The sequence below is a fragment of the Aotus nancymaae genome, unplaced genomic scaffold, assembly GCF_030222135.1.
Source record: "Aotus nancymaae isolate 86718 unplaced genomic scaffold, 86718_ANA_hifiasm-v0.15.2.pri h1tg000077l, whole genome shotgun sequence".
Lineage (NCBI taxonomy): Eukaryota > Metazoa > Chordata > Mammalia > Primates > Aotidae > Aotus > Aotus nancymaae.
The window spans coordinates 18956742-18968854 of record NW_026988492.1 but is presented as its reverse complement, the minus strand read 5'-3'; the positions used below and the strand labels follow the sequence as shown (position 1 = coordinate 18968854).

Below are 12113 nucleotides of genomic sequence, written 5' to 3'. Positions count from 1 at the left end.
TTCAGTCTCTCTCTGACTTGGACCCTTTTTCTATTAGCACATCTCCTCTGACTTTGAGCTTCCTGCTTCCCTCTTGTGATTGATTACAATAGGCCCAGCTGGATAATATTTCAGAATAATCTTCTCATCTCAAGATCCTTAACTGAATCACCAGGGCAAAGTCTCTTTAGCTAGGTAAAGTCAGATACAGGTTCCAGGGATTAGGACATGGACATTTTGGGGCCATGATTGTACTACCACGATGTCTGCGTGGCTGGAGAGCACAATAACTTTAGGTCACCCGGCCTGGGTTTCCTCCTCTCCAGAACAAGGGAGATCAACTTGATTCCCATGATCCTTCTGGCACTAACATTTGCTATATAAAAGCATCTATAAGATTCCTGCTGTACAGATTTCAAGGGAGGGAAAGGAGGTGAGGACTCAGATTTCGAGTCTGGTTAACAGAGAAGCAGGGATGCCGGGCTGCGGAAGAAGGAAGGACAAGGAGTTTGAGGGAAACCTGGAGTGCTGAAGTGGAGGTGTCTTGCTGGACATAGAAAGATGTAGCTATGACATCAACTAAAGATTGGAAAGCCAGAGTCAGCCATACAGAGGGGCTTAATTCCTAGAATTTGCATAGATTAAGTTATGAAAAGGGTAAATGAAAGAAAAAAAAGGACCCGGTGTGGTGGCTGATGCCTGTAATCCCAGCACTTTGGCAGGCCAAGGCAGGCGGATTGTCTGAGGTCAGAAGTTCAAGACCAGCCTGGCCAACATGGTGAAACCCCATCTCTACTAAAAATACATAAAAAATTAGCCAGGTGCAGTAGCACACACCTGTAATCCCAGCTACTAGGGAGGCCGAGGCAGGAGAATCGTTTCAACCAGGAGGTGAAGGTTGTAGTGAGCCGAGACTGCACCACTGCACTCCAGCCTGGGGGACAGACTCTGGCTCAAAAAAAGAAAGAAAGAAAGAAAAAAGAGCAAATGTTTGCAGATGGACAGACGTGAATCTCAGAGTAAGAGGAGTTGGCAAATGAAACAGAGGCTTGACCAGAGAAGGTGAAGTCATCTTACATATGCTGACTCAGCTGTTCAGGGGAACTTATCCTGAAGCTCTTTTTAAAGTGGTTAGTTGCCTCAAATTTTGCTTATTTATAAGTTGGATTTATTTTTTAAATAATAGTTTTCTTAATTCAGGGAATGCTATTACACTGTAGAATGTCTTTTTAAAAAACTGATATTTCATACATTCATTGGTCGAGTACTGAAACTTAATTTATTTTATTTATTTATTTGAGATGGAGTTTCACTCTGTTGCCCAGGATGGAGTGCAGTGGCACGATCTCCGCTCACTACAACCTCTGCCTCCCAAGTTCAAGCAATTCTCCTGCCTCAACATCCCAAGTAGCTGGGATTATAGGCGCCCACCATCACGCTCAGCTACGTTTTGAATTTTTAGTAGAGATGAAGTTTCGCCATGTTGGCCAGGTTGGTCTCAAACTCCTGACCTCAAGCGATCCACCCACCTCAGCTTCCCAAAGTGCTGGGATTATAGGCAAGAGCCACTGTGCCCGCTTGAAACTTAATTTCTAAAACACATTTAAAATGTATTCACTTCTGTGTTTCTTGGAATTGAGTAATTTAGCTAGAACTGTTGCCTTTATAAGTCCTAAAGTCATATTTGATGAGGTTAAGTGAAAATGATTTGTCTAAAAAAACTTCTCTATAACTTGATCAAACAATAACAGCATTACTGATATGTATAATTTCCACTATACATGTTTCACAAAAAGTACACAAGGTATTTGTCATCACAGGACAAACTCCTCTCTCTCAGTCTCTAAAATATGCTTTATTCAACTTTTTCTTCACAATACAGCATTATACACACGTGCTGTCTATGTTTTCTTGGTAAGTAGTGTTTACTAAAAGTAGAAAATTAATATTTACTAAAAATTCCAAATTAGTATTTGCCAGCAACAGTAAAGATGCTCAGTTCGATTTACTGAGATGTTGGTAATTTGTTTAAAATAAAGAATTAATTAAAACTGAGAAAGTATTAATACTTGAAAGCTATTTGTTTAGAAATGCAGGCACTATTTTCCTTCTTTTAGTTATAGGATGTTAAGGTAACAACCTATAAGCTGCAAAGTATTGTAGACAAGTACAAATAAGATACAAAAATAATTCATGAAGTCATTTCAAAGACTTTTCCAGAAGTTCCCTAGAGATTACTCCTGCTCCTGCATGAAGCCCTCACACCTAGCTTGCAATGAAGCTCAGTGGCCTCTATGAGTCCAGTGCCTGCAGTTTCCCAGGATGTGAGCCCATGAGTTTTGTTTAGATGTCATGCACTTAATATAATGTCACCATAAGTCAGGCTTGTTGGATGATCCTCCCGATACCTTACATGGCTTCGTGGTCTTTCAACAGATCCCAGCGTTTTAATAACTGAAGTTTGAGTTTGGCAAAGAATAGAACTCTTAGAGAAGAGAGGGAGCCAACCATTGACCTCAAATGTTATGAAAGACTGCAGCTTTTCTGAGATGAGCAAAAAGCCAGCCCATCACTGCAAAACACCTTGCCTTTCAGTGCACCGGGTTTACTTCAAACACCTGCTAGATAACCAGCAACAAAATAAACGCCATCCAGTAAGTTGTCTGAGCATGATGTTCTTAACCTAGCTCTGACCTTCCTTTTGGCACATAAATAAGAGCGCTGAGCTTCAAAAATACATCCCTAAAGAGTACATCTGCACTGCTTACGGCTCTTCTAGGACAGCCCTCTCTATTGAACCAGCCTCATTACAGTTTCGTAAAAGAGGTGAAGAAAGTCAAAATGGGTCAATACTTTTGAACAAGAGTTTCTGAAAAATTCCCAGAAAATAAATTAGATACTATAAATGTTCCAGAGCAACCGAGAGGAAACACTTAATAAAAACAGTCATAGTCTAGAGCTAGGTCAAATTCATGACGAACAAAGCCAGGCCTCACTGGACAACTGACTGTGGCAATGGAAATCACTTTGCTGGTTCAAAGCAGCTACGGGAAGAGAGCCTGATGCCAAACCTCCAATTTTATCTTGAATATATAAAAAGCAAAGTCAAGTCAAGAAATTTTGCAGATGTTAGCTTCCTCAAATGACATAAAGACTCATTTAATAAAAAAGATGTCATTTAGTTCCAGTAATCTAGTTGGAACACTACAGTATATAATTTCTCTATGTTTGCGGTCTCTAAGTAGTTTCACCAAAGTAATTTCCAAATCCTGTTGGTGCATAAGATGTATGTGCAATGCTTGTTCAAAGAATGATTCAAACAACAGATTCTACATAAAAGCAAAACTTTTACAAATTAGCTTTTAGAGAAGGTAAACATTGGACTTTTCTTCTTAAAAATGCATGCCAATGATGATGACTAAAAGTTGCATTATGGTGTAGTTATTAGCTAGCTTTGATGCTTACCTACTCAGCACCATCTGAGCACCAACTGTATGCAAAACAACCTACAACCCACTGTGGGAAATGCAAAGTGAAATCAGATACAGCATTTGTCTTCATTGTGTACAGGATCCAGGAGAGCAGAGAACACATGAATTTTAAAACAACGCTATAACACAGCAAGCGGACGTCAAAATGGTTTGAAGAACTCAGTGAGTTGGAAGTAACCTTCTAATGTCAGAGAAATTGTCCATTCCCTTAAAAATGCTACTAGCTCAAAATCCAGACTCCAGGTAGTGACACCTGATTTCTAATAGAGCTCTTGGGCTCAAGGCTTTAAAAAGCCATCCTTAGAGTAGATAAGAACAAAGGAAGTAACCCAAGCGGAAAACTGGGCCAAGATACTGGATCTTACACTGCAACCATACCCTACACTAAGCCACCGCTAGCCATGGCAGAAATCTCTTCTCACCTTGACCATTTCTCTCCTGCTTCTCAGAATATTCCATTTCTGAGAGTTTGGTTCCCCAGGCTAATTTTTAGCAGAAGAGCTGGGTAAAAAGTGGTCTTAGACCTAAACCTGTATGTTTCATATATATATATATATATGAAATGGAAATATGTATATTTCGTGTGTGTGTGTGTATATATATATATATGAAACTGAAGCCATGCCTTCCTTTCTCTATTTTAGAAGCGCATGAATTTAATATTTCCATATATTGGTATTTCAAGTGCAAAATGAAAAATGCAACTTGCTCTTTAAAATTAACGGCCTCGCTGAAGAGCAAATATCATACTATAAAATAGCTAATGCAAAAAGCAGTAGGGTATTAATAAAAGAAGCTACAACGCAACCCTGATGATCTAATGTCCTAAACATTTGTTTCCTACACCAAGAGACATATAGGTCTTTTGTATTTTGTGGCTGTCCCTTCTTCCATGATATGCATTACTAAAACTATAACACAATTCATAACGGTCGTATTCTACCATGGCTATAACAGCAGCAATGCATTTAAGATATACCAGGAAATGATACTGCAAGTGCTGGATACGAAAACCTTCAACTCAACATGCAGGCAACAAACTCAACCCAACAGACTGTTGGCAGAGCCTCTCCTCCCCCTGGCAACAGGCACCTTGGGCGGGTTAACCGAGGAAAGAGGGTCCCATAAGGTCCCATTAAGGAGACCCTCGGATGCAGCCCTCCTCATTCCTTCAGCCTGCAGGGTGGACTTTGCAGGACACACACCCTTCTGTGAGGATAGGCCTCGGGCTCGGAATCTGGGGGTTCTACAGGGCTGCAGGGAGCTCTCTCGCGGAGACCTGAACCCCCAGCACAAGCCCAGGCAGCGGTGCCCTGGGTGAAGGCAGAGGCTCATCTGCGGGCCTCAGTAACCCTTTATAAAAAGCCAGTAACAGAGAAACCCTTGACAGTGTCCCCACGAAAATGTGCTAAGGAAGCTTCGCGGGGGTGGGGAATGGGGGAGACTCCCCTCAAAAAACGCTTATTTTAAAAACAAAAGGCAGGCTCGTGGCCATTCTCAGAGGCGAACACGTTACTCCCGGGGCTGGAAAGCATATTTGCGAGGGCCAAAGATGAGACAAAAGGCACAAGCTGGCGACAAACAGACCTGGAAAGGTTTTTTTTTTTGAGTGGGGGGGTTGCGATGAGGGCCTCCCAGTTCAATTCTTTCTCCCCTTCCAGAGAAAATCCTGGGCGGCTGAACAAATCCCTTATGGTCTGGAAGAGACGTCAGGTAGGCAGGGGGAGAGGACCCCCCAAACTTTCCCAAACTGCTGCAGGCTGGTGGCTGGTGGCAGGCAGCGGCCGCGGACCTCGGGGTCCCAGGACTCAGGGGGCACCCCGGGGCGGCGGCCGCCCCCCTCCTGCCACAACAATAGGGCCCAGCGCAGCCCCGGAGCTGGTGCTTCCAGGACGCAAGCCCGGCGCAGGGAGCGCGGAGCGGGAAGCGCGATCGGGCGGCGCGCCGTGTGCTGCCCCACTGTCCGCAACGGCAGCAGAGACGGAGCCGCGTGTCCGAGGCGCAGCATAAAGGGGACCCCCGGCGCATCCAGACGAGCCCCCGCCGCAGCGGCGACAGCAGTTGGAGCCTCCCGCTCCCCCGCCCGCCCCGGCCCCCGGTCCCAGGAGCCTCCGCCCGGGTCACCCCGCGCCCCTGGCCCGCGCCGCCCCCTCGGGAGCGCGATGCGGGGGCTGCAGGCCCGGAGGCTCCCGCTGCGGCTCGGGCTGCGCCGCCACCACGCGGCCCGAGACCCTCCCGCCGCCGCCGCCTCCGCGCCAGGCCCGGCGCGACACAAAGCCCCCGGCCCCGCCGCCGCCCACCGACCTTGCGCTCCGGCGCCGGGCTCCCGCAGCGTCTTGGTCACCGCCTTCCAGACGTGGCAGCCCAGCAGGCACAGCAGCAGCGCCGTGGACCTGCTCATCTCCGCCGCGGGGCCGGCGGCGGCTCGGGCTCGCCGAGAGCGGGCCGGGCGGCGGCGCGTCACGGGCGGCCGGGCGCCGCGCCCCCCTCCATGTCGCTGGCTCCGCGCGCCGGGCCCGCCGCCCGATTGGCCCGGCCCCGCCGCCCCGGCCGCTCCCTCCCGCGCCCCGCGCCGGGTTTCCCCGAAGAGCGGCGGCCGCGGCTGTGGCTCCGCCAGCTCCTTAACCCCTTCCTGCCCCGCCCGCCGCCGCCGCTGTCCGCGCCCAGGCCCCGGGCCCGTAGTGCCACCTGGCGGCAGCCGCGCTAAGGGACGAGGGAGCCCCCGCCCAGCGCCCCTGGCTCGCGCCCCCCGCCCGGCCCCCCGCGACACGGCCTTGGCGCGCCCCATCCCCGCAGCCCCGCAGAAGGAACCAGACCTGCCTCTCAGGGCGGAGCCCTTCCCATCACACCAGGTCACCCGAGGGGCGGCAGGAGACATCGTGTCTGGGTCTGACCCCCCCACCCCGGGTGCCATCCGAATCCAGCTGTGTCTCCTTGAGCCTAGAGACCTCCTCCATCCCAACCTCAACTTTTTTTTTTTTTTGAGACAGCCTCACTCTGTCGCCCAGGCTGGAGTGCAATGGTGTGATCTCAGCTCACTGCAACCTCTGCCTCCTGGGTTCAAGTGATTCTCCTGCCTCAGTCTCCCAAGTAGCTGAGATTACAGGTGTGTGCCACCACGCCTGGCTAATTTTTGTATTTTTAGTGGAGACAGGGTTTCGCCACATTGGTCAGGTTGGTCTTGAACTCCTGACCTCATGATCCACCGGCCTCAGCCTCCCAAAGTGCTGGAATTACAGGCGTGAGCCACCGCGCCTGAACCAACTTTTCTTTCTCTCAAACTCTCCTGTCTGTATGCCTTTCACACAACCTTCATGTCCACCTGCCCCTCTCCACTTTCTCTTCCAACTAGCACTGCAGTGACCGTCTGACTTTCACTGGGGACCCAGGAAAATCCACCTCAGACCCATCATCCACCCAGCACTGCTTCTGGAACACCAGGCCAGAAGGAGGGTTATTACTGTAATTTTATTAATTGAGCATTAAGACATGGCAGGCACCATACCAAAAAAACAATGAAGGATGGCACTTGCCCAGTTGGCTTATAAAAGACAAATGACTGTGAGACAGGAGAAAAACTAGGACGTGCAGAAGCCTAAATGGGCTGTACAGTCAGCCTCAGGACCAATGCTGCGATGTGTGCAAACTGTGCACCTGTGCAGGGAGGCAGGTAGGAAGGCAGAAAGAACCCCATCATTAGGGACTGCCAGACTCCCTCCTTCTTCTGACTCCCGCATCAAAACCTTGCCATGGTTCCAGGGGCCACCTGGGAGTCGGAGGAAAGAAACAAATGGGATGACAGTCTAGCTCAGCCCACAAGTCCGGCTTGGATGCCGGCCTGCAGGGACACAGAGAGTCTACGCCAGCAAGATGGCTGGGTAAGGGGTGGCCTCATGGAGTGTAGTGGTCTTGAAGTTTTAAAGCCATTTTCTTGGTGGGGGCAGGTAGAGGGCTGCTTCTAAGAGAAGTGGTATGAATGAAGGTCAAACAGAGTTGACACTTCTGATTTCACGTCCATAAGGAAATGCCTTTGACACGAATGTTGGTTATAAGAGGCAAGACCAGTCTGAGCAAAATAACAATCCTAACAGTCATAATCAAGAACCAGGTTGAGTCCGGGCCTGGCCACTTTGTGCTTTGAGGGACAGCAAATTCATTTTAATCCCAGCACTTTGGGAGTCTGAGGCAGGAGGATCACTGAGCCCGGGAGCTTGAGATAGCCTGAGCAACAAAGTGAAACCCTTGCTCTGAAAAAAAAAAAAACAAAAAACAAAAACAGAACATAAAAGCAGTAATAAATTACCTGGGTGCAATGGCATGTGCTTGTAGTCCCAGCTTCTCAGGAGGCTGAGGCAACAGGATTGCTTGAGCCCAGGAGGTTGAGGTTGCTGTGAGCTATGATTGTGCCTGCGAATAGCCACTGCACTTCCGCCTGGGTGAGAGTGCGAGATCTTGTTAAAAAAAAAGAAAAAGAAAAAAAGGAAAGGAAAGGAAAAAGGAAGAAAAAGACAAGAAACAGGTTATTAGGAGAGCACCTACGTCTCCTATAAAACTCTGAGATATAGTGTGGTCTTCTGTGAACGCCGGCTTCAGGATCTCTCTCCTTTTTGGACCAACTATTGTATACCTTCCATGCACTACTGATTTACATATTTGCCTGTAACTCTTGCTTTTCTAAAATGTATAAAACCAAACTGTAATTTTTAACTGCCTCGGGTGCACTTTCTCAGGACCCCTTGAGACTGTTGCCCAGGATTATGGTCACTCCTATTGGCTACTTAGAATAAACCTCCTTAAAATACCAAATAATAATAATATAAAGTGTGGTCTTACAAGGGAAGAAGAAAGCTAGTATTTAGGGCACTCACTGAACTGGAGGTATTTCCTCATAACAACTTACTTGGTAGGTATTATTATTTCCATTTCACAGATGAGCAAATCGAGGCTTGGTGTCATTAAACAACTTGCCCAAAATACAAAGATCTGATAACTGCAAATTCCCCTCTACTCTGTTACTTCTGAGAATAAATTTCATGCAAATGATTCAAATGACCTCTAGGAGAGTCCAAATTGTTTGTACAACCTGTTCTAATCCCAGTGAGGTCCGAATATAGTGAAGAGTATGGCGCCAATGTTCATTTCCTGGCTTCGACAGTGTACTATAGTTATATAAGATGTTACAATTGGGGGAAGCTGGAGGCAGGGGAGATGTGACCTCTCTGTACTATTTTTGTAATTTCTTAGGAGTCTATAATAATTTTAAATAGAAATATTTAAAACAGAATATTTTAAAAATTCTATTTAAATATTTAATTAAAATATTTAATTAAATGTTTAAATAGAAATAGGAATATTTAAAATAGAAAAAAAATCCCATTCGACACCATTTTTCTTTTCTTCTTTTTTTTTTTTTTTTTTGATGAAGTCTCACTCTGTTGCCCAAGCTGGAGTGCAGCGGCATAATCTCCGCTCATTAAAACCTCTGCCTCCCAGGTTCAAGTGATTTTCCTGCCTCAGCCTCCTGAGTAGCTGGGACTACAGGTGCGTACCACCATGCCTGGCTAATTTTTGTATTTTTAGTAGAGACAGGGTTTCACAATGTTGGCCAGGCTGGTCTTGAACTCGTGATCTTGTGATCCGCCACCTTCAACCTCCCAAAGTGCTGGGATTACAGGCGTGAGCCACCACACCTGGCCCATTTTTCTAAGTATTATTGTTCACTCAAAACACTGGTGTTTGTGATCTTAGTATAAAGTTCCAGAACATTTCAGGGTGGAATAAATCTTAATACACTGAATCAAGTTGGGGTCACAGTCTTAACTCTATCAAGCTTGTCCAACCTGCCTTCTTTTGTTGTCATTGTTGTTCTGTTTTGTTTTAGATTTTTAGCTGCCTAAAGCCATCATTTTTAGTTTCCATCTCTAGGGGCTTTACTGGCCCAACCAAAAATAGAATAGAAGAACCCATGGCTGTATCCTCTCCCTTGGACACCCCTGTGAGAGCTCAGGTCTGAAGGTAGTGGTTGTTAATATCCTGTGTGTAACAATACTTCCTAGGACGAACTGGAACTTTAGGAGCAGTGTATGTACCCTCACAGCAACATGAAACGTCTCTAAATAGTTTCTTTCTTTCTTTCTTTCTTTTCTTTTTTTTGAGATAGAGTTTCGCTCTTGTTGACCAGGCTGGAGTGCAATGGCGTGATCTCAGCTCACTGCAACTTCTGCCTCTCCTGCCTCAACCTCCAGAGTAGCTGGGATTACAGGCATGCGCCACCATGCCCACCTAATTTTGTATTTTTAGTAGAGATGAGTTTTCTCCATGTTGGTCAGGCTGGTCTTGAACTCCTGACCACAGGTGATCCACCCACCTTGGCCTTCCAAAGTGCAGAGATTACAGGTGTGAGCCACTGTGCCTGGCTGCTAAATAGTTTCAGAAGCACTGCTCCCATGCCATTGTGCAGACGCCCTTATGAAACAGAAAGACATTAAGCAATTTGCACAGTAGATACTGCAGGCCAGTTTCAAAGCCAAAAACAGGGCTGGGGCCGCATGGAATATTCTCTCATCACATGGGTATTTTCCAATTACCTGGATGGGAGGCTGTAAGAAACACAGATTCTGCCACAGCACTCCAACAAACACACCTGCATATTGTGCAGCCAGAATTATGTAAGACTTAAATAATCACACTTATCCTTTACTGGAATAAAAAATATGGTTTACCTTTTCTCGTGTTCCAACCATGATCATCACACACCCACTCAGTAACTAAGGGAAAAAATTGCTTGCGGGGGAGGATTTGCAGAACAATGGAAGTTAGAAGCGTTCTTTCCCTCTAGAACTTTTCCTGTTGCTCATTGTTTGACTAGAGATGAATTATGACTGTACTTATTTGAAATTGCTTAGAAGTTGCTTGACTGTGCAGCATTTGATTTCAATTTTCCAGGCCTGTGCCAAAAAAAAAAAAAAAAGTCATGCCATATACAAAACTTTTCCTGTCTGAATTTTCCAGAGACCTTGATTTCAGAGGCTCTGTGTCAAGGTTTCTTAGCTCAGGATTATTTATTCTATTGAACTCTTTCCTGATGTTGGTCTCCTGTGGTGGGTTTTTTTTTTTTTTTTTTTTTTTTTATTACGGAGTTTTGCTCTTGTTGCCCAGGCTGGAGTGCAACGGCGTGATCTCAGATCACTGCAACCTCTGCCTCCCAGGTTCAAGCAATTTTCCTGCCTCAGCCTCCCAAGTAGCTGCAATTACAGGCATGTGCCACCATGCCCAGCTAATTTTTTATTTTTAGTATATACTGGGTTTCTCCATGTTGGTCAGGCTGGTCTCAAACTCCCAAGTTCGGGTTATCTGCCTGCCTCAGCCTCCAAAAGTGCTGGGATTACAGGCGTGAGCCACCGTGCCCAGCCCTGTGGGGGAATTTTAATTGTCTGGGTTTGCTTGGAGAGGTATTGTTCTTCCTTCTCCCCTTTCTCCCCCCAGCCCCTCCCCCACTTCCCCTGAGTGAGAAGCTTCCAGTAAATAACAGAATTTTATGAGGATTGTACAGGTCAGGAAGTATGTCACGGCCATTGCTACTTCTGTTTGCTGGAGCTTTTATTAAAGTTAGACAGAATGGGGCCACAGAGAGAAATTGTGACAGCCCAGCATTTTTCTGAAGCCATTTGCATCCATATAAAAAAGAAAAAAGAACACAAAAAATAAGGTAAGAAAATTACTGTCAAGGGTCTGATATGTCTAAGTGACCCCTAGCCCTCCTCTTCTTCATCTGTGTGATTCAGTTCTCATATTTCAATCTCTGTGACTTTCCAACAAGCTCTTTCAAAAGCATCCTTCAATTTTTCCTACAACCTCCCTTCTTTTATATGGGTTTTCAGCCAGGAGATGCCTTTTTTTTTTTTTTTTTAAAGACAGAGTCTCACTCTGTCATCTGTCACCCAGGCTGGAGTGCAGTGGTGTGATCATGGCTCACTGCAACCTCCGCCTCCCAGGTTCAAGAGATTCTCCTGGCTCAGCCTCCTGAGTAGGTGGGACTACAGGCGTGCACTACTACGCCCTGCTAATTTTGTTGTATTTTCAGTAGAGATGGGGTTTCACCATGTTGGCCAGGCTGGTCTTGAACTCCTCACCTCAAGTGATCTGCCCTCCTTGGCCTCCCAAAGTGCTGGGATTACAGGCGTGAGCCACCGCACCCAGTCCAGGAGAGGCATCTTATTCAGGAAACAATTCTGAGTCATGTGGGAGATGCTGGGAGTGTACATCAGCCTGCAGGATTGAATTTCCGATTACGTCATTTGGTCCTGTGATTTCAGATCCCCTGTCTTAGAGTTCTAATTTTTGTGTCCCCTAATAACTCAAAGAGTCTGGGACACATCCCAGGCACTCGATCAATAAGTTTGGCTTTTGGAAAGAGTATTCAGAGGCTAGTGGCTAATGGAGAATTGAGCTGCTCAGCACTTCATTTCAAGCCAATATGCTCTTTTGGCCAGCCTGTTCCATTAGAGCAAGGAGAAGTTTCTAGCTCTATTCTTTGCTGACCCATTGATTTTTTAAAATTTGTTTTATTTATTTATTTATTTTGAGATGGCGTCTTGTTCTGTCGCCCAGGCTGGAGTGCAGTGGCACAATCTTGGCTCACTG

At 46.3% G+C, this 12113-nt stretch overlaps 1 protein-coding gene across 2 annotated transcripts in view; it reads right to left on the bottom strand.

The window, feature by feature from the left end:
• Positions 1-10208, bottom strand: part of FAM171A1 (family with sequence similarity 171 member A1) — a 152048-nt gene extending 141840 nt beyond the window's left edge. The window contains exons 1-2 of one of the 2 annotated variants that reach the window (XM_064368407.1): positions 10193-10208; positions 7774-7921 (exon numbers count right to left, since the gene is read on the bottom strand). In XM_064368407.1, coding sequence (XP_064224477.1) covers positions 7774-7789 — 16 coding nt within the window. In that variant the 5' untranslated portion in view covers positions 7790-7921; positions 10193-10208. Of the gene's footprint in view, positions 1-5774; positions 6094-7773; positions 7922-10192 lie in introns of those variants that run through there. The other variant, XM_064368408.1, reaches the window with a different exon arrangement.
• Positions 10209-12113: the final 1905 nt, after the last annotated feature.